At 38.8% G+C, this 23,189-nt stretch overlaps 1 protein-coding gene across 3 annotated transcripts; it reads right to left on the bottom strand.

Annotated features, from left to right (window-relative positions):
* Positions 1 to 1,212: 1,212 nt before the first annotated feature.
* On the bottom strand, positions 1,213 to 22,048 carry LOC104911421 (pituitary tumor-transforming gene 1 protein-interacting protein-like). 3 transcript variants are annotated; one of them, XM_010712590.3, is made up of 7 exons: positions 21,901 to 22,048; positions 19,754 to 19,806; positions 17,305 to 17,413; positions 15,817 to 15,925; positions 12,725 to 12,787; positions 8,940 to 8,986; positions 1,213 to 2,877 (listed from the first exon to the last, which is right to left on the bottom strand). In XM_010712590.3, the coding sequence occupies exons 1-7, from the start codon at positions 22,007 to 22,009 to the stop codon at positions 2,828 to 2,830; spliced, it is 540 nt and encodes a 179-aa protein (XP_010710892.1). In that variant the 5' UTR covers positions 22,010 to 22,048; the 3' UTR covers positions 1,213 to 2,827. The 3 variants fall into 3 exon arrangements, with proteins under 3 accessions (XP_010710892.1, XP_010710891.1, XP_019471920.1); XM_010712589.3 differs by having other exon boundaries at positions 12,725 to 12,790; positions 21,901 to 22,042; XM_019616375.1 differs by lacking the exon at positions 21,901 to 22,048 and adding an exon at positions 19,477 to 19,489 and having other exon boundaries at positions 12,725 to 12,790; positions 19,754 to 19,776.
* Between the last annotated feature and the right edge of the window lie 1,141 nt (positions 22,049 to 23,189).

Below are 23,189 nucleotides of genomic sequence, written 5' to 3'. Positions count from 1 at the left end.
AGCTCAGAGAAGGCTTCAGTTAAAATACTGAAGTAAGAATACGTTCCATCCAGTTAACTCCTCCAATGATCACAGCAAACATAGGTTAAATAATCTGAGAAGCCTGGGTACAGACTGGGGTTTTCTGCATTTCCTACAAAGTTTTAAGGCTGCTGCCCACAAAGGTCTCATCATCAACAGTTATTTTGAACTGTATAAACAAAATATTCCAGTACTGAATGACCAGCTTGACTTCTGTATAAATTACAGCCTACACTACAAAGTTAGCATACACAAACACAGCAATTAAAGTACATTTGGCCATTTGTTACTTCTTGATACCCACAAGCACGGTTTAGGAAAGCCAAGTAAACAAGATGTTTACAATGGCATTTATCTCACTCAACTTTCTCTTTAAATGCAATACACAACTATCCTCCACTGTAGCACCCGTTCCACATTCTCAGAACGTTTGGCTCTCTAAGAACATTTCCATCTTTGAAATTATAACAAAGCTTTTCCCTCCTCCTTTTGTTAGAATTCATGACAGCCCTTCATGTAATGCAGCAGGTGCTGAAGAAAAATGCTTTTCTATTAAGTCAGGAATGTCACTACTTGGGTCGTGAGACAGCAGAAAGACCTTCATTTTTGCAAAAGTTCTCTCCGGGGAAAACCATCAGCACATTTTATTTCCACGCTATCAACTCACTCTTATCACAGACCATAATTTTTCCAAGACAGTCATTCGAGTAAGACTTCAGCTGAGGAAACATGAAATTAGACATTTTCTACTAATAAAGTGTCAAATACAAGCTAAGAAAAAAAAAAAAGAAGTGTACCTTGTACCTTACTATTTTATTAATGCTAATTCCTAATTCCAGTACAGACCCAGGAACCAGGTGCCATGTTTTTATATAAACCCTCAAGGAACTGTACACTCTGAAAACCGCAGTGCAAAAAAAAAAAAAAAAGGAAAGGATCACTGTATCAAAAGCAGCAACAGAAGACAGTCACTAAAGCTGAAGTACAGGCATGTTCCTGGACACTGCAAGGAATGGCAATTCACCTCTGCACACACAAGCAAAACCTAATTCCTACTGCACTTACATGGCATTAAGTTCTTATTCTTTTATCAGGAAAAAAAAAGCAGAATACTTTCTTTCTCTTCCCAAACTCATACTTAACCATTTATTTTATACCAGGATCATAAAAAACAGAACTAAACAATCAAACTAAGGATGTTAAAGTATTTATTTTAAGAACATTGATAAAAATAACATATCTTCAATACTGTACATTTTTTGATAATACACAGAAAGAAAGGTTAGTTAAACTGTTAGTTAACGAGCCCCTTGCTTGCTGCTTCATATTGGTAAGCAAGTAAAAATGCCCAAGGAAAAACCTCTAGGAAAAGAGAGGAAGTAAATCACATTATGGAGAAGAATGAAAGGTTAACAAAATACTTAGTACACAGGGTCTGGCTGGGATGGATTTAACAGTCTTCACAGTACAGTCTGCATGGTGCAATATTTTCTGTTTGTGGCTAAAGCAGAGCTGATAACACACCCCAATGCTTTGGCGTTTGCAAAGTGTCAGGGTTTCTTTTTTCCCCCCAGTCCGTGCCTACCAGCAAACAGGCTGAGGCTTTGCAAGGAGATGGAAAGAGAAAAGTTTGGACAGCAGGTGCAAACCAACCAAAGGAACAGTCCATGCCATACAACATCACGCTCAGCAATAAAACCTGAGGGGAATGTGTTTGGGTGGGAGTTGGCCACTACGCAAATTGCTTCTGGAAAGTGGTGACTGCATCACACTTATCCTTTTTTTTTTTTCCCCCCTCCCTCCTGCTTCCTTCACTTACTAAACTGTCATAATCTTGACCCATAGGTTTTTTCACTTGTGCAGTTCCCATTTTCTCCCTCATGCACTGCAGGACGGGAAGCAAGCGAGCAGTGCTCAGGTACTGGCTGGGTTCAAATCACCACACTTACTCCATTACAACTACAGAACATTGGCAACTTACAAAAAAGCATACAAAAGAAGTGTTCACAGAGGCCGATGTTCCTTCTTAAAAGTAGGTGCATACACATATAGTCACATTCTACATTCATTTCAAGAATTACCTTCTGCCAATTTTGCTAACTGAAGTAATTTCTTTTTTCAAAATCAGTGATTTGCACAACCGCACTTAATTACTCAAAAACAAATAAGCTCCCCTCATTAAGCCCTTAGACAATAGCTTAGCAGTTTTGAAGACCTTTTTCTGAAGGGAAAACAAGAAAATTGCTCTCACTTGATGGTGGTACCTAAGAACGTGCCTGCTGTAGTTTCACCTACCTCAGTACCAACAACAGCTATTTCTGCTGTGTGAAGCTATGCTCCCTTGTTGCCTTCTATTTTTATAAAAACAGATACAATAAAGTAAAGTCTTTATTTAGGAACACTGGAAGAATGATTTAGGTGGCAGTTGATGCTGAATTTAAGTACATGATTGTGACTACTAAGCATCTAAATTGGATAACGGAAGACAGTTTTAAGAGGAAGAAAGGTAATGTTTCAAACATGTTCAAAATGTTAATATAATCAGCAAACACTTCTACAACCAAAAACTATTTATAAGAAAAACAGTTCTATATGAATAATATATGGGTAAAAGTTAGAGACATGGATTTCATGAAATCTCTACCCACACCTAAGTTTTATAACCGGTGGGAGGAGGTGGGGAACCATCTTCAGAAATAAAAGACAACCTCAAAGAGCAAATGAAAATAAGCAACAAAGGAAACCACCATAAACCCACAATAGTTCTGTATTTTGGAGCTACATATCCAAAGGAAGGTGCACAGCTTTATTCATTCTCAAATCTGCTGTATGGATTATCAGATTCCTGGAGAAGACCTGCAAAACAAAACAAAACTGCATTTATCATTTATCATAAGCATTGCTTAGGCTTGTGTTAGTGATCGCATTACAACTGATACTATGTATGTAATGAAACTAAAAGGAATTTTTGTCTTGTAAGAGATGGTCTATCACCCAGACACTGAAGTAAAATAATGAAAGTGCAACTAGCCCTCTTAATTCTCAGACTGTGCTCATGAATGGGTATTTCAGGGTTTAACAGAGAAAATATTTCTACAAGAGAAGACTTCTGGAGAACACATTTCTCACTTGTGAGGTACTGTCCACAGAATGCATCTGAAAGAGACGGGTCTACAAAACCTAAGTACAGGGCTGGCTCAGGAGGAGCAGATTCAGACTAGTCAGTTTATACATTCAAGTTACACTATCACCATCCTTTCAGATATACGATGCTGCTATTTTGTCTTAACTCTACTTCAAATCTGCACAATCATTTGTCATTTCCAGCCATTTAGGGCATTTCTGCAACAGAACAACAATCTCTAGGAACAAATGAAAATCACCCCTGCATTCAATAAAACCACCAGAGACCAAAACAAGAGCACCACTTAATCCAAGTGGCAGCATGTTTCCATCACAAAGACTCTTGATGTTTTAACCAGAACACCGTCAGAAAACACTGAAGCTACCCAATTATACCAAGTGACTGGATTCGCTTATCATCTTCTTTAAAGGTTAGTTGAGCAACCACTGTTCCACACAGCAATTATTTCAGAAGGATTTTAAACCACAGACCAGATCTGAGCTAGGCAGAAGCGCATACTGAAAATAAGGAGTCCTGTAAGAGTCAAGAGGCTGATGTGAAGTTGTGAAAGGACAGGTAACTGCCAATCTCTTTTATACCAATGTTTTTATACTGCTGCCTGGCAAGCCTGGATTCTCTTCTCTAGCTCATTTATTTGCGGTATAGAGAGAGAAGACAGCTAAGCCAAACAGTCCCAGTTCACAAATATTCACACTCACAACAGTAGAAGAGAGACTACACTAGTCATCAGCCAGTCTTGTAGGAACTCCTCATAGATCTTTTATTCAAAAGTACCGAAGGCAGACTCTACTTGACTGCATTGTTACTTTTCTTTTAAACTAACAGCACATTTTACGATGCCAAGCAAGCAGCGTGCCCGATTATCGTATCTAAGTGCAGCTGACTACTTGATAGGGAACTGCAGTATTAAGGAACATGCACTAAAATTCTTAAAATTATTTAAATTGCAAGGATTTCAAACAGACAATTTCTAAGAAGTTAAAACCAGACCTCAAATCTAATGGCTGTTACTTGTCTAAGAATGGGTCAGTCACCTTTATAAAGCTTCGACCGGTAGAAAGAAAACCTAGTTACCCAATATAGTACCTTGTATTGAAGGCACTTCCCCTTTCTATAATTATTCAGAGAAAGTCACCTTTTAGGCATTTTTGCAGGAATTAATCAATGGTATTTTGAGACCTCAAAATTTTTTTCTAATCTTTAACCTTGTAGAAGGCAGTGCCACTCATTAGCTGAGATGCCAAACGCGAGAACGATCTTCCACGAAGTGGCAAGAGGTGCTGCTAGATGCCCTGACAAAATTAACTTTGGAATAAAAGGATGATCTTAATTTTGAGCTTAACCACTTAAAGGCCTCATAAACAAACAGATAAAACTATAAAGATAATCAAAGAAGCGACCGCCTTGGTTGAGTTACCTTGACCAGTAAGTGTCTTTGACCTGTTACAGCTACAAAACACATACCAAAAAAGGTAACTATCTCTCTGAAAAAGGACATATATATGCACACATATATCTATAACTCTGCTGATTTTACTTAGTTTGTGTATCTTTCTGTATATAGTCTGGTAAGCCTTTGTGTCTTTCCTATAATTCAATCTAAATGAATACCATCCAATGTATGACGTGCCAAGTAACACAGTAAAACCACAGAAATGTTCTCTTACAGCTCAAATAGCTGAGATGCAATGAAGTGGTGTTCCACATCCAGTACTGCCAATTTCCAGTTAATCAGGGGAAGATACACTTCATATATCATTTTCAAGAGGACAAGCAGTCTTACTTGCCTTCCCCAACCCGCTCAGCCAAGAGCCGTTTCACACTAGTCCTGATAGTTCAAGTGAATGAGTCATTTTTGTTTGCTATTGCAAATGCATTTCTTTGTAGTGCTTCCTTTAATATTGCTAAACTAACAGTTGATGATGAGCAGATACGTTTTCCACATTTTAAGTTAACTTCAAGTTCACTGATACGTTTTATTCGTACAGTACTGGAATTAATTGCTCAGGCATTAAGAACTATGGATGAATCCCAGGAAAGGAGGTACAAGCCCTTCTTTTGAATGAGGATAATCACAGCAGTTACAACATTTGATAAACTCTGGAGCTCAATCTTGCTCTCAAATATGCATCCAGGGTTAAAGTTTCTTCAATCTTCAGTATTTTAAGTACATTACTAAATCGTATTGAGTGAGAAAAGAGAGAGAGCAACTCATCACTTGAATCAATTCTTACCAAAGATGTTGTCTCAGGCCCCAGTAAGTGGACAAAAGGGGAGACATATGAAAAAAGCAGCATGACAGAAAGCTAATGTCAGCTGCCACAGCTGCTCTTAGCCGTGATACTTAAAGAGGAGCTGCAAGCCTATGCTAATTGGATAGCATGCCCAGAGCAACTGGAGCTCACAGACTGCCTTGAACCAGACATGAAGGCTGTTTTCCTTGGCATAGGAGCAACTACTCAACTTGTAATTTACGCTCACAGGTTCAAAGCAGCTACACACTTGCAGGCTGAAGAGTCTTGTTTGCAATAAAGTCCCTTAAACATTACTGTAAACTTAAATACTGGTGTCCTGGACACTTATAAGAAACGTGAGCATCTTACTTTTATTCATCTTCATTACCAGATTACTATTTGACCTACTTACCAGTATTTAAGTAGGACTAGGAAATTTGAAAGGCATAATAGTCAAAATCTTTCCTCAGTTTGTATGAAATAAGGCCCCCACTACATATGAAACAACAAGGCAATTGTAGAAATTTAATAAGTTTTCCCAGCACGTTTATTTATACTATATACCATGCTAACTATGCAACATCTCACCCTCATCACATACCAGCATTGCTGGAAAACAGAATCAAAAGAAATACTTACAAGACATTGTATACACCTCAAAAATTGAGCTGGTTTGCTATATGCTGCATATCTTCGTTTTCTCTTTAACATTCAAATTAACAACCCTACTCTTAACATACAAGCTAAACAGCTTCAAGTGTACAGCAATACAAGTTTCACTGTGATACATCCAGAACGCTAAAGAAGGTCAATATGAAGTATGCATACCAAATAGGAGAACATTTGATGAGAAAAACTACTGAATATAAAAATCAATGTGCCACATCAAATAAAAGGATTACGTATCACTAAATTGGCTATCAAAATCTTTGCAGTATTGAAGTGGTTTGGAAGCCCAAAACCTTGAAAAGCAATCACTTTGTATAAATAACAAATACAGAATCCTTCCACTAATACCAGGCAAAATGCTAGAAACAAAAATAAAGCAGCTTCTTACTAATGCTATACTGAACATACAATAGCAGCAAATTCAGCAGCAATTAAGTTGTAGTTCCTTTGTATGTTACACAAGCTGCAGAGTACTCTGAATTCTACTTTAAAATTTTCTAACAGTCAACATATAATTTGTGTAATCACACTGCATTCACATATGTGAGCAAATGAGAAATACTACCAAATTTTGCCACAAAGAAAGAATTCAAAGTGTGTATTCCTGGTTGCTAAAGCTCTCTATAGCTTCCAAAGCTCCCAAAGGACTGTGGCTAGAGTGACACCTGCGATGCATTATAAATGTGTAATTACCATTTAAATGGGGTAATGAAAGCTGGGGGATGAAATGGGAAAAGGCATTCCCTTAAAGCCAACCAAATACTGAAATTTCAGGCATGATCATCTTAATCTACAGAGTCAGGTTAACAAAGTCATTGTCACTCTGCCACTCATCCATGCCTACTTAACTGAGAATCATCTCTACAGTGCATAAGAGTGTAAAATAATCTAGTGTCTCCGTAATTATTTGCAGCAATTTTTATTAGATTATGTTTAATATGCTAACATATGTATTTGCTTGACAGCTAAAAATGAAGACAGAAGATTAAAGGTTATAGCTGGACTTACTGCATTGTCTCACTGACTTGTTTTGACTGCCATGTGTCTGCATGTTATCAGAATACAAGCTGTATAGATCAGCAATGATATTTAGGAATTTCAGAAGTTGTATATTTTGTCTTTCACCTCTCTTCAGTTACATGCCTCCTTTCAGGATGTTCCAATGATTCACATAAGAGTTCAGTTTTCCTTTAGGGCAAACAATGAATTATTGAAATACAGGCCTCAAACATATCTGGTAACACAAATTAATCTCTGACTTCACAATAAAGCAAACCAGTCAATAAATAAACCTTACATAAAAATTTTATACTAAAATCTGACAGTTTATAATCTTTTGTGGGCAAACTGCATTGCAAAGTCTAACTACGTGAAGGAACAGACATTCTTGACGCTTTGTGACAAAATACACCTTCCAGTAACAAAGATTGCATGAACTTGATCCCAAATATGTCACTAATAGCCCACCATGCTTCAGCTGAGGGGCAAAATGACACTAACTCTCAGGATAGCTACAAGCAAGATTTTGAATTTGGTATACATATCCCAGAGACACTGAATCACAGTTGTATTCTTCAGAAAACTCACGTATTCCAAGCAAGATTCAATCAAGCATGCCTGAAATTAAGCACTGACAAGAGAAGCTCATCTTCACAAAGATGCACAGCCATCCAGAGACAATCAAACTAAATATCACAACCAGAATATCTGAACACAGCTATTTGAAATGTCACTTAATCCCAGTGTAGTGCTTTGATATGCTAACTGCTATTTCAAAGTCAAATCCTAAGGTTGTTGGTTACTTGAAATAAATAAATAAATAAATTTATTTCAAAAAGATTCAAACCTATTGAAACTGATCCCATCTGCCAACCACAGTTCAGTCACCCTACAAAACACTACAGGACTGAAGTTCATGACTGACGTCTAACAAGAATTCTTCTCTCAACAACATTCTTCAGCTTAAGCTTCACACTGGCTTTTTTTTTTTTTCTTCTGTTCCAGCAGAATAGTGTACTTCCCAGGGAGAGAATTTCCCATACAGACCAACAGTATTATTTCTGCATCAGCCAAAGGACACACTGCATTGTGGACTCACAGCATTGCCAGAGTCTGCCAATCACTTTAAGAGGAGGATAAATTAACAGTTTTGAGTGACTCTTCAGACCCCTAGAATCACCTTCTCTGACATTATAGGAATTTGCATAATAAGTGCAGGATAGCTTTAGCATATCTGTCTCTGAACAAACAGTGCTATTAACCCAATGAACAAGTCAAATGAAAACTGAAAGGACTGACAGGCCTAGATAATATAAGTCTCCTGTATGATGCACCGGGTCCCACAGCTTGCAGTATGCATCTCCTACTGGATCTCCATTCCACTTAACAAGAAACAAGCCCCAACAATTTGAATTACAATGTTTTTGTTTTGTTTTGTTTTTTTAAGCTTGATTTAAAAAGCTTATTTTCTAGCCAGTCTGCCTTCCTTCAATAACCACAGGTCTAGGTTTCCTAGCAAATTTCAGCCAGATTGTTTTGTTGAATTCAAAAACCTAAAAATAAAAACCAACAGCACTCTTCGGAAGATGCAGAAAGAATTTCTTACAATATATTTAAACACCTACCCTAAGCAAACAACCCATTCAGCACATCTGCTCTCACCCAGTTGGAGAATTAGCACAAGAGAAAAAGAACATAACAGCAATGAGATCAGGTGTTCAGGTGGCAGAAGACACAAGAGTAGGAAACCAGGTTTGATTAGTTCTGCTGCTCATAGAGCAGCATGCTTCCACTGTGAATTTAAAAAAATAATTAGGAGAAGGAAAAAAATAAATTTAGATACTGAATATTAAAATAAAGATACCACATACCATACTTCTTACGTATTTCATCATGCTTCTGTTTTCTGTCACGTTTCCTGCAACAAATAAAGGCATCAGAAGAACATTCAGACTATTTTAAGCTGCAAGCAAAATATGATAATTTGTTAAAAATATGCAATAAATTTTAAAAAACTATTTGTCAGTTATGTTTCTTAAAGACAGGATTCTCTGTAAGTTCTCACTAACCAATATCATCAGTAAAAATACATTTGCAAGCACAACAAAACAATTTTTTAACATATATAAGTAATGTACCCAGTTGTATGTACATATACACACAAGAATCAAGGAGCAATACTAAAAGACTCCCTAAGGCTTTCCAGCTAGGAATATAAATGTAAGATTTAGCTGTGAAGACAGTGTGCTTCAGAATCATGAATCAATATAATATTTTCATGAAGACAAAAGGTGCTGTATTATTGCTTTATTTAAGCAGCACAGCAAGTGTGAGAACTACTAGTTTCTATGATTTAACACTGTATTGAAGCAGAGAAAACACTAAAATATTGCAATATTGTAAAAAAAAAAAAAAAAGCATCCATTTATGTTGTCTAAATTTTCAAGACAGTATCTAACACTGCCAAACATTAACCATTTCCAGAAACCAAGTACCTAATGAGTTAATTTCTTCTCTCTCACCCCTCTCTCCTTTGCAAAGGTATGGAGGGAAAAATGAAGGAAGACATCAGACACCAGCTGTCAACCACCCTCACTGCCCATCACTGTGCAGTAGCAACATTTTTAAGATACTTACCTGTGTTTCTATTTAACAATGTAATAGTGTATTTATAGTTCTGGATTTAGATACCAACATATTCCTGGTTAATAGAAGGTCACGTTTTCTCTGTAGCTTACTGGTCAAAAAAGACTACTAATGTACTTTAGAGTTTGCTACTAGCAATTCCTTCTCATACAGGACTCACAGGAAGCAAAAGGCAGGGAGAGGTGTTCTGGCCTTCTCCTGGCTTTTTTCCACGACCCTACCAAGCTCTCCCTGGGTACAAAACAAGTACACGTGTGCAGAATACATGAAATACCCCAGGGCTGCTGCTATGTTTTGTCCTGCAATTGGAACAGTGTACCTGTTTCATAGACAGTCCTGACACAAGCCAGGAAAGAGAGCTGCTGCTCCAAGACTACAGCAATCGTTCTGGCAGGGCAGCCTGCTTCCAGCAATACTTGTTCCTAGGCTTAGTTCAAGAACAGATTCAGCCTTAGTTCTGCATTGTACACTGTCCAGTGCAACACCACTTCCTCGGTGTGCACAGCAAAGTATACATTCCTGAAGCATCAGATTTCCTAAAGATTAACCATATTAACAATTTGAAGATGACATACAGATCACAGTAGAGACGTTATGGTATATACAGTTATGGTACACAGTTATCCCCTGTGTCCCTGGTCGTGAGCCATTGCTTTAGAATAAATACACATTCAGTGCTCATTTAACTGAAAATAGTATATATATATATGGCCTAAATAAGTTTAGCACAACAGGGCACGTGGTTTTGACATACAACGGAATGCTCACATTCCTCACAGGATTCTCTGTGAGGATTCCCTTTGGTAGAAAACCACTTTTCTCTCTGTTGTTCTTTATCTCAGCTTCATCAATCCAATTTTCAAAAAACTAAAATGGACAAAATAACAGTGGAAGGGTGAATAACAAGCATAGCAAGACATCATCTACGTATTGCTGACACTGGAATTTCTGACTACTAGCAGTACTATTTTGTAAAGGTCAAATCTTGACGTTAGACAGGGTGACAAGGAATGAATGAGGGACACAGCTTGTCAAGGTTCTTGATGAAAAACTGGGATCCATATTAGTACACCAGAAAATATGTATTAGTCTTATCAAATCATTCAATTAGTCTTATCAAATCATCCCAAGCAGTTTGCTATCTGAAGAACATTTCATAACTCTGCAGATATTCATAATATCAAAAAAAAGTTATCTTAGAGGATCTCTCATTGTGCCTTTTTAAAAGCTTGTTCATAATACTCCAAGCACAGTGACCATCACACAACTGTGAGGTTTTCCCTAAAGAAAAAAAGCAGCAAAAGGTAACAAAAATCATAATGCAAACAATGTAAAGTGTGTACTTCCCCCCGAAAAATCAAAAGAATATCAACAAAAAGAATGAAAAAAAAGACACGCAGATTTTTTTATATGCATTCTATGTTTTTTTTTTAGTGAGCTTGAGAGATAGAGGAATCGTAGTGTCCCAAACTTTAAAACATCTGTAGTTTGATTGTTCATTGTATTTCCCAAGAAAGCACAATTATCAGATAGTACTGGAGGAAGCTTCTCAACAGCAGAATGTAAGTCTGCCAATAGACAAACACTGACATAACTGTTTGTAGCAAGGTGGGTTTGGATATCCGTACTCCGTCACGTTGATTTAGTAAGTAAGAGAAGATAACAAGAAAATAACAGTAGTTGGCTACCTGTGAATAAATACTTCCTGGGATGTTTCACTTGGTGAAAGCCTTTTTGAGGGCAGGAAACTACCAATGACTTATAGGAAAGTTCATGAGAACTAAGTCTAAGATTGACACAACTGTTTCAAACTGAGACAAAAGATGATAGGACAGAAGAAGGATATGAATATAATGGAAAATCCCCTTAATGGAATATACAGAGAAGCATATGACTAGCACAGAAGTCCATCACTTATTACAATAAATAGTTAACCTTGTCATCACCACTAGATCAGCTGTCAGAGTTGGGCTTAAGAACATGCACCCTTTTATAATAAGACTCAGATTAACAAATTAATAAGTGTCAAGCTGGACTAAGTGCACAGCTGTGGCAACATGCTCCACACTAAGGTGTCAACATGTGGAGTATTTCCATATGAGAAACTTCATGCCTTCATTCAAAAGCTCCCCAATGGGTCTTACCTGGAAGTACACCTTTGCTTCCTGCAATCCCTACTCATACTAGCAGTGAATCTAAGCTCAGGAGAAAATGGCAGGCAATGGCCAGGCAGTGAAGGCACCCAACTGGTATCTTACTGGTAAGACCAAAGAAGGAACTATGATTCAAGAAGTACATAGTGCAAGTAGGTATCATGTACTATCATGGCCCTACTTATAACATCTGTTTATCTACAAAATAATGAACGACTAGTCACTGGATACAAAATCCTCCACCCTGAAGAATGCTTCTCTCACTGAGCAGCACTGTACCAGGGCTGACTCTTTGCAGCACTATTAGCCTTGCACTTCCTTCTACACAGCACACAGTTTTCATAAAAATAGAAATGTGGGATTGTAGAAAACTTTCACTCAGGTGTTATTTTATACCTCTAAGCAGAAGTTCTAACTGATATTTACCTATCATCTTGTCTACCTTTCTTTTAAAAGAAAGCAAACAAATTATTAAATGACTTCAAAAAGAGGTTTTCATCCCTGAATCCCAGCCTCAATGAAGCATTAACTCGTGCCACAGACAGGCATCAGTCCAGTGTAGAGACTAGGGCAAGATTTCAGACACAACCCTCCCATTTGCTCTCAGCTGGCACAGAGAGCTCAGGGTACTTACTACAGTGATCATCAACCTCTCAGAGGTTACAGAAATGCTGGCTCCTAATTCAGTCTGTAAATCTCACATTGAGCATCGTTCTTTAGAAGTATGACACTGTCAAGGAAACTTGACAGTATCTCCATCACAGTCTTTGTTTAGCATTCTATGTATTTCTTAGAAAGGCAGAATACTCCCATATTACTGCAGGCATGTAGCTATACATTAACCAGCCATGACTCACCTCTGAAGAGACTGCAGTCTTCGTTTCTCTTTCTTTCTAGCTAGCTGTTCTTCTTCATCTGGTCTACTAGAAGGCGTATGAGGAAGAAAAAGCAACTTCAGTGCTAAACAATCCGTGTTTAGTCATTTATGTTTAGCTATGTAAAATTTAATTGCTGAATAATGGAAAAGTTCGTAGAATTACCCTTTCACATTTTATTACACCCATATGATTTGTTCATTGTATTAACGTGCCATTCAAATTTCACAGGACAATTTAAAGCCTCAGACAGGTCGCAGACTATTCCAGAAACAGGGATCCTACTTGCTATTTCCTCTGTGTGTCGCACCCCATTTAGAGTAAGCCAAGCGCACGCATATGTGCACAGTTAAGTTCATCGCTGCTCCTTGAAAGAAGACTGATGGCTCATAAGCCTTTGGTGTCAGGACAATTTATCTATCCCAACAACCATTGCTATCCAATCTCAAGTTGCCCTCAGGAAACTGTCTGAATGAACTGTCTCATCAGCTGTCTGCCTTGTTATGGAGTAAGCAAGGACTCACCTGAGTGTATCAGCTGTGTGAGTTTGGGAAATGCTGAGTCTACAAGGTACATCTGAACTGCATGCACACATACACTCTACTGAATGCACGTACTGAAATTGTGTAACAGTAAGAATTGCAGCATACAGCCTTTTTCTGCCATTAGGAAAAGCTTTGTGACTTGCTTTGAGAAAGCTCAGCTTCACTTATTCATCAGCTATATCATATGAGAACTGTAAGACTCAAAAACATATACTAAACAATATTTGTCTGTTAATTGTTTGACAGAATTAAACCACAATTCTTAAGGACTAGTGAATGGTCACTTGCCATACTTCTCCAGAGGCTGATCATTTTTCAGAACTGAATGTACTATCTGGAAATGGAATGTTATTAATATCTGCAATACTAACACATCTGCTAATAGTGAAACAGTTACAATGCCATACATCTGCAGCAACCAATATACAAGTTAAGCAAGAGTGACATCCAGTGGTTAATTACAGCACGTCTAATGTTTCAACATGAAAAAGGAGGTCAGAACTAGTAATCTGAACTCAATTTTCCCACCTGTTCCATCAGTCTACACACATTTGAATGCATAAGATGTTTAAATGCAATCCACCAATTCAAAAATCCACATTGTGTTTAATGTACAAATTTTCTAGCCCCTGCATTTGTTACCATTTAAAGTTACAAAATCTAAGAATTTGGGGGTGTTAACAGTAGAAAACAGCAGGTTCTCTTTACTAGAAAACTATGCAAGTCCAAGCACATGGTAAAAATAACAAAATGCAACAACGCCCTAAAAGCCAAAGTATTTCTGTTGCAGGGATGGAGTCAGATGCTGCCTTCTAAAACATTATATAACTGTGCAGTTGTGAGCTCTCAGAAGGAATGCTGATGCTTCTGAAAACCCAATAAATCAACAAAACAGACCTACTACGCTTCTACAAGTTTTCATTTTTCCAATTTGTACCTAGCTTTTTTGATGGAAAAGGAGTCCTTGAATCTCAGGAAGTAGAGGGCAAAAGAATTCCTGTTGAGAATGACTGGGTTTAAAGCTACTAATATCTCAGACTGCAGTGTACTAATACATTCTGAATCTTCCTGAAATAAGCCGGACCCCACTTTGACAAGACCTTTAAATCCTCTAAGTGTCAAAAGATTAAGCTTGACACCTTTGGAGTAGTGACATAAGATGACTCTCAACTAACCCTCTATTTTTAGAATGAAATGTAACAGTAGTGATTGACGACTTAGCTACTAAAACTGAAGTCTGACACAAATCTCTTTTTTCACAGGAATCAAGCTCTATTTGTTTGCATGTCAGCCACAGGAGCCTACACAGTTCTTCTGCAGAAGAAGCTGACAGATCTTACATAAAATCTAAAGCAGTTTTATGCAGTCCTCAGGGCTTATCGGCACAGGGCTAAGGAGTTAACAGTTTTTGCACTGGGATGGATTTGCACTAGGACAGGCAAATCTGCCAGCAAAGCAGGTACATGCATCTTCAAGGAAAAGAGAAAAGAATTACTTTTTTTTTCCCCTCTCGAAAGCCACAGATGTATAATTTTTCTCTGGCTTGAAGACAATACTAAACAAGGTTCAAGTGCATAAATTCTAACGAAAGAGTCAAACAAGGACAATGAATTACACCTACCTGAAATAGTACAGAAATCATTTCAGATCAAGAAATGAGGGCTCATATTTCATTCACAAGAGAAATTCCGAAGCTGGAACTGCACTACCCAGAAACCTAAAACTAAAATTTCACCGATGCTAGGGAGAATAATGTGATGCCCCAATAAACATGGTCTTTCAGGTGTTTCACTAGGAAATAACCACTTATCACTTCAGATGACAGCACCGAGTTTGTGTGTGCTAGCTGCTCATCAACTAATGCTCCCTCCTTCAAAAGGACATTAGCCAATTAAAGTAGTACAAAAATAAGTTTTACTAGATCTCCAAGATCTAAGTGATATTTAATTTCTTCAGTATTACTTTACTAGAAAACAAGTCATCCTTAATATCCTAGAGCAAAAGAGCAGCATCTTACATTTAGAATATTTCATTGAATTAGCAAACACAGTGGGATAGTGACAATCCACTGACAGACCCAAAAGCATGGGTACCAAATACTACAGGACATTGTTGCTCAGTCACATATTCCCCACCTGATCCCTTTTTGCTTGCTTTAGAAGACTTCACCATTCCATAATCACAAGTAGTATTCATTTCAGCCATTTAAATATTTCACGTCCAGTCTCATTAAGGAAATGTAAAATGTAGGACTGTAAAGCAATAGCTTATTTAAAAAATACATTTGTGATTCTGTCACTAGTAATGTCACTTCAATGTCATCCCAGCATCATTTTCACTGTCACTAAGTATCTTTTTGTAGTCTGAAATAAATAAAACAGTGTGACCAAATATGCTTTCAAATTGGAAGACTCTTAACATGTTGGCATGCAAAAGATTGGGGTTTTTGTTTTTTTTTTTTCTGGTGCATCAGCAGGTAGGGAAGACGAGCAGCCAAAGTTAGTGAAGAAAACAGATACACATACTTACCTCTTGAAACGTTTTCTGCAGTAGCAGCAGTAACAGCAACAGACTGCTATGGACACCAGAATGATCCCAGCTACTACAGCTATGGCAATAATTAAAGCCTCAAAGTTTACTGAAAAACATGAATATATTTAACTTGTTAAACTCTAGCATTAACATTTATCTTCCTGATAGTTCTTCCCTCTCATTCCCAAGCCTTTTTTCAGCTCCATGCACAAAAAAATAAATACCAACACCCTAATCCAATCAGCACTCCATGTCACATTAGAATTTTGCTATTATGCATTATCTACACTGAGGAGAATTTCTTTTTAAATTGCTTTTTACACATCCAAAACTGTTACAGCTCATTCTGTAATACTTTATATTATACCTATCTTCCAGTACAGTTGCACAGTTCTGTCCTCCCAGTAACTACTTCAGTCACTGTACTGTGACCAAAAAGCAGCTATGTAGATGCACCAGTGCACATACATTATGGGCACCAGCAGTTGATAATGTATTAATATTTTATTCCATAAAAAAACTGTAACTGGAAGCTGGTCATTTATTTTTGAATTTTGAGAGCTGCAATATTTACCTTTGGTTTCAGCAAAACTGAGCCAATGCCTGTCTCTTTTATTTGCAAAAAGGAAAATTAAGATGATTGTGCTCACAGATTAATTAAGTTTCCTACTAAATCTGAAGGGGAGGACCTCAATAAGAACAGGCCACAGAACCACAGAACTGCAGGGGTTGGAAGGGACCTGAGGAAATCATCAAGTCCAACCCCCCTGCTAAAACAGGTACCCAGCAATAGGTCACACAGGTAGGGATCCAGATGATATCGACCACAATGTACTGCTGCATAGAATCTGTAAAAAGATCTCTAAAGCAAGACATATCTTCTGACTTTTTTTAAAAAAAAAAAACTTTTACCACTTTTGCCAGGAACGTGTTCCATTATGATATTTTAATTCTGTGTTTAAGCTATATTCATTCCAGAAACACAAACCACACAAGTAGAAATTCTACCTCTACTAAAAAAAAAAAACAAACAAGCCAACAACTACCTGTCAAAAGCATCCTTAATATCAGTAAAACCCTTAATGACTACTTTGCAAAACGATGCAGTACAAGTGTCATTCCCTACTGGGCCTAGCTGGGATGGAGTTAACTTTCTTCACAGTAGCCCATACAGTGCTGTGTTTTTATTCAGAATTTTGGCTCAAATAGTGCTGATAACACACCAGCATTTTCACTCAACATCTAGGCTGCTCTTTGTCTAAGTCTGTTAGGAGTGTGCAGAGACTAGGAGGGAGCACTGCTGGGCACCTGTCCCGAACTGACCAAAGGGATATTCCACATTCCAATCATAACCTCTGCCCTTCCCAACCCTTCCACAACCTCCCAGTAAATTATCAGGGAAAAGCTGCAGTAAGTGGCAGCCTCACTTCAGACTGAGCACAGTTGTAGATGCATCCCTACTGCAGAAGCAGAATTAGTACCTACTCCAGCAAACTCCCCATCGAGCATTTGAGAGTGAACACAACGAAGATGGTGGAAGAATGCTTCTTACAGGATAATCGATACAAGTGTTGTTGGTGAAACACCAAAGGCACTGCACAAAACAAACAAAAATTATTGATCTTCAGAAAACAGTTTATAACAACAATTAATTATAAAGCAATTTATAATCAAGTGCTCCTCTCGACAGGCAAAAGTATGATACAGTATTACACACTGATAGCATCTTGTAGTATGGAATCTACAGAAGTTCTGGCAAAATTCCAAAGTAAGCCTAGTTTGAATTCTGTACTTTGACAAATATTTATACAGGTCTAAAATCATTTTGGCAACATACTAAGGTACTCTGTACACTTGAGAATAAAAAGGTTTTTTGTTTATATTTACCAAAATTAACAATTAACCCAGTAAATCAAATAAACAGAATGGAGAATCACATAAAGAGATGATTCTGTTAAGACATCAAGCAATATCTACACATTATCTCATGACAAATTTCTCAGTTTTTAATGTAATGGTAATTTTATAGTAATAAATACTCATTTTGAGTTAGTTGAGTTTCTGGATTCAAAAGTTCTAACCAAAACTCTTACACATTATTCCTTACAAAATAGTACATTTAAAATGAAATGCAACAGCATATCCATGACAGTATCAGTATTCAGAACTTCTTGATAGAAATAAGAGAAAATAGGTACTCATCAACTCAGAAGACTAACTCAACACTACTATGATCAGATAATTTTGAATTATAATTCTATTTAAATGAATCAAATGACTACATTTTAGAGTTTGATTTTTACCTATTCACTAGAAGTTTAATTTTCATTTTTATCTGCTATTACCTACACAACCATCAACTTGCAACTTCTTCAACTAAAGCAATTTACCTAATTCCAGCAATCCTTTGCTTTCATATTGCTCAAACAAATGCTGATAGCTTTACTTATAGCCTTTTTCTTCTTTAAATGTACGTGTGAATTGTCTGAATTAAGTCTAAAGTCACTTCTTCAAGGTTAACAGTGATGCTATTGCAGTAGTTGCTCTGAATCATCCATCATTCTGTCATCGGCACAAGACTGGTCTCCATCATTGGTTTGACAGGTTCTGAGACTAATGTATCTGTAACTGCTGCAGTGCCTTCAGAGCACACAGACATCTAAAGGACTTTTTCCTCTCACAAGGTGAACACACAGCTCTCAGGTTAACAAGGCAGTGCTCATGTGTCAGTTTTGGTCCTCGCAGGCACCAGCCACAGTGCCTATTTGAAGTGACAGTCACACCACCGGTAGTAATAAACACTTAACCTTCAGGGACCCATATTTCCTGTTTCCTACTTTGCATTTTTGGAGATGAAGAGTTCTTTGCACAATGCCAGGTTTGTGATGACAAATACAGAAGTCCATCAGCCCACAATCAATGGCTACATCTATACAACGCAATTATTATTTTTTTTAATTCAGAAAGATACGTAAATGCATAAGACAAGCATAAAGCAGATAAGTTTGGCTATTTCTCAATTATCCCTTGTGAAAATTTTACAGTAACTTATGCAATTGCAGGACTCCTGCAGCAATTCGTCCCAGTAACATCTAGTGACAGGCTGGAACTGGAAACACTCTCTAACACTGCAGGGGCAGATAGACTTGGATATTTATCACAACTTACCATACTACAGAGCTGCAAAGGTTTTGAGTACAAGACACAGAATCAAATTCCACTGATTTAAATGTCTTCATTACTACAGTCTCATCGGAAATCAATACACTTCACTACAGTGACCTAGCCTGGCGGTGGAGACGCCAACACATCTGAACATCTACAAAGCACCAATCCAGTCTGCTTCAGTTGAGTGCACTGCTCAGGACATGTCTAGAAAAAGGCATTTTAGCTTGCTTCATTGATAGCTAGCTCTCATTGTCTGGATAAAAGAAATGCAAGGCATTTTATCCACCTATGACTCATTTTACCTAGCTCTCCTATGAGGTGAAAATACAACCAAAGCTGCTCACAAACTGAGAGCAAGAATCAAAACCAGGGGCAGCAACTTGCTTGGTTGCGTTGTGGAAGCATCCAGAATCCACAGCAATGTGCAGCCCACGTTCTAATCAGTCAGTGTCCTCCAGCCAAGGCAGAGAAATACCCTCAGCAACTGACCAGATCAGAGCACCTGGAGAGGGAAAGTACAGCGTGGCAGTTGGAGGGAAGAAGGACATCAAGTGACCACTTCTACCAACTCAAAACCAGCCTCAAACCCACTGATCTGGATCTCCTCTTATTAAGAGTAGTTTAACCAGGTTCATCATTCCTAGAAAACGAGAACAAAAAAACAACCAAACAGCCAAGTGAACAACACACAACTCAGCTTAATAGGAAGTGGAAAAGCATCAAGTTCCCAGTAAAATAAAATCTAAAAAGATACTTAAAACCTTACCGAAACATTTTTTAAACATTCTTCACAGGACCTCTGGGAAAACTCTGAACATGCTAGAGAGGAAAAAAAACAAACACGTATCACATTTATGTGTATTCAGTACCATAAAACTTTTAACGTGATACTTAGATTTTTCCCCTCATACACACTAGTAGGTACAAGCAAAAATTTTGTTGTTACAAAATGTAATGCTACCCCAGTAACTGGAAAAACAGTTTTGTTCTGCTTTATACACTTCTCTGGGCTGCCTAGCTTAGAATATTCACAGATTTCCCACCAGTTACATGTTCCCTTCAACAGTAGAGAACAGAATGCAAATTCTCTCAAGCTGAGGAACACGCAGCCCCCCAGTCCGCCTGGAAACAGCACTATGTGTACAGACACAGAAAGAAAAAGCAACTCTGAAGTTTCCAAATTCAAACAGATGTTTTCAAGGCACTATCATAATAACTTCATCGGGAAAAAAAATTGTCAGGCACAGACTACTACTAACAGTGATACATTTTTAGTTATTCATCAATCGCTTCTTCTATACTGACATACGAAATAAGCATTAAGCATCTAACGGGAAATAAAATGAAGAACTGCTTTTACAAGCAAGCCTAGTTTACCAAGAAGCAGAAGCAGCATTTGATAAGCAGAATCATTCTTACTGAAGTATTTTACCAAGAAGCAGAAGCAGGATTTGATAAGCAGTACCATTTTTACTGAGCATAACACATCTTGCACAGAGCTAGCTACAGTATCAAGATTATATTCTCACGGGGAAATAGATAAAAACTATTACTGTTTACACTCAATTTTCTTTTTTAGTGACTGGAATTCTGTCAGCATATACAGGAATTGTAATACCTTAATTACTTGTATGACCTCACCTACTGAGGAATGCACTCACAGACCTGTGTAACAACACAGATAAAGTACACAGGATCTTCCTTCACAAAGTACAAGTACAATGGAATGCACAGATAATTTAAAAAAGCCTTTGTTTAAAAACACTGCTCCACTTCCCTACTATGCAGAAAAGCAGCATATACAAAGGGCTGTTTTTTTATTATTACTATTTTTTTTTAAAGGAAGACAAGGCTCTGAAACACTGTAGCCTTCAGCTCAGTGATCCTTTCAGGAGGAAGCTCCGACTATTGCACTAAAAAACAAAACAGTACAACTGCTCAGATAGTCAGAAACCTTTTCACACTTATGTAATTCATGGATAGTTTGTATTAATTTGTTTTATATCTACATCCTTCCCACCCGGCACAGTTAGAAAAAGAACTCTTACTGCCCTTCAAGTTTCCTTTTATTCCAATAATCAAGCCTCGTAGAGCATCCCTCTGATAGTGACATTTGCAAGCAGAAAAACTTTTAGCCCTGTTTTGTGCACATCCAACTTTGCAGAACTTCCAAAACAATGAGCAGCACAGCACGCCATGTCCTCCAGCCACAGAGTGCCCACTGAACGGCCTTCTTGCTCTTCACTCTGACCATCACTCTGGTTACTGAGCGACCTGACAGTCAGCAAGGCCTTATGTTTTACCAACTACTTTGCTTTAGGATTAAAATAAAACTATAAAACTACTGATATGACATAGCAATCCAGCCTTTCTTCTTAACTTATTTCTAATCTTATTTCTAGCACTTGTTCTTTAAAGGTCACTGAATCTTTTCACAGCGTAGTTTGTGCCATGAGCAACCTAAATCACTGGCAATAATTAATGCATGGGACACTCGAATTTAATGCAGACTAACCCAACCTTTCTGCTCACATCTGCTAACACCACTCAAATACCAGGAAGCACTTCATCAATCGCCTTCCAAAAGCGGCTATGATATAACTGACCCCAAGGCAACGAGGAGGATGTAACAGCACGCAGCCAGCTTCCTAGACGATTCCCTCATTATCAGCGAGGAAACGGGCTGCATGCTCCCCAGCCAACAGCCTCCCAGACCCCAGACCCCATCCCCTGGGGCCGCCCACCCCGCTCCGTGCCTTGGGGCTGCCCCGCCCCACCTGCGGCGGAGGAGGACGTGGGTGCGAGGGCACCCGCCCCTGCTCAGGGCGCTTCCGAACGGCGCGCGATGGCTCGGGGAGAGCTTCGCGCTGCCCGCAATTCCCGCAGAACCTTCGGCCGCCGCCTCCTCCTTACCGTGCGCCGGTGCCGGCGGAGTAGCGGTGACGCGAAGCGCCTCGGCCATCCCGGCGCAGCTCCAGAACAGCACCAGGCCCAGCAGCGCCCGCATCCGCTGCGCGCCCATCGCGCCGCGCAGGCTCAGCTGATGTGTAGGGCGGGCACCGCGCGTGCTCCGTACGGGCCGTGCTGAAAGCGCCCCACAGCTGTGCGTTTAGGTTGTAGCAGGGCGTGCGTTCTGCAGCTGAGCTTCGTTAGCTTCTCTATCACCTGGCTCAGGAAAGGGAGGTTGGATATTGGGCAGTAGGCAGCCAAGGGACAAGCGCAGGTTTCTTAGTGCTGAATGACTGCTTCACTTAGGAAACGAATGGTCGCAGAAGTACTGAATGGCGGGGTTGGAAGGGACCCCGAGGTCATCGAGTCCAACTGCCTGATAAAAGCAGGTTCCTACAGTAGGACCCCCAGGAAAGTGTCCAGACGTGTCCTAAATATCTTCAGAGAGGGAGGGAAACCACCACCTATTTCTGTTCCAGTGCTCTGTTACCCTCACAGGTGGAACTTCCTATGTTCCAGTTTGTGCCCATTAGCTTTTGTTCTGTCACTGTGCACCACTGAAAAGAGCCTATTCCCATCCATTTGACTCCCACCCTTTAGATGTTTATAAGCATTGATAAGATTCCCATTTAGCCTTCTCCAGGCTGAACAGTCCCAGGTCTCTCAGCCTTTCCTCATACAGGAGATGCTTCAGGCCCTTAATCTTCTTTGTCACTCCCTCCAAGAGTGGCTCCGACCATTTTAGGCAGCAGTGATGCCCATTGCTTCTGACCCTCTTTCACATACTAGATGGCATTTAGACCACTTTTGTCAGTTGTGTCATTATGAAATCAAGTTTGTGAGTATAGGGAGTGCAGCTCTTCATTGTTTGAGTCATAGAAAATGCACTTGAGCCTTTAGGAGAAGATGAATGTTCTTCACAGAGTTTGACTTTGCCACCCCCTTTGTCTTCAGACATCTATTACACCTTACTGTGGAAATTAATCTCCCTAAAATCCCCCGCAGTAAGAGATGAGTAGCTCCAGAAAAACATTCAGAGGGAAACAGGCTAACTGCTAGTAACTTGGGTGACTTAGGGAACGAATCTTGTCCCTTGCTTCTAAGATGGGCTGTTGGCCTTCAAAGCTGACATATATCACACCAGGATGGCTTTGTGAGAGATCTGGCAGTTTCAGATTGGAAACTGCCCTCACCTTAAATGACATTTCAACCCATATATTGAAGAGTTACTTACATTTCACATAGCCTATGTC

This window comes from Meleagris gallopavo, chromosome 6 (assembly GCF_000146605.3).
Source record: "Meleagris gallopavo isolate NT-WF06-2002-E0010 breed Aviagen turkey brand Nicholas breeding stock chromosome 6, Turkey_5.1, whole genome shotgun sequence".
Taxonomy (NCBI): Eukaryota; Metazoa; Chordata; class Aves; order Galliformes; family Phasianidae; genus Meleagris; species Meleagris gallopavo.
This window is presented reverse-complemented; position numbering and strand designations above follow the sequence as displayed.

What these genes read in the sequence shown, in the direction of transcription:
- LOC104911421 (XM_010712589.3), bottom strand. Translation starts at nt 22,009, where the DNA reads ATGGGCGCGCAGCGGATGCGGGCGCTGCTGGGCCTGGTGCTGTTCTGG. An exon ending in TCCGCCGGCACCGGCGCACG is followed by an intron (nt 19,807 to 21,900) that starts GTAAGGAGGAGG and finishes TTTCCTCTCTAG; the next exon opens with CATGTTCAGAGTTTTCCCAG. An exon ending in TGAAATACGTAAGAAGTATG is followed by an intron (nt 2,878 to 8,939) that starts GTATGTGGTATC and finishes TTTGTTTTGCAG; the next exon opens with GTCTTCTCCAGGAATCTGAT.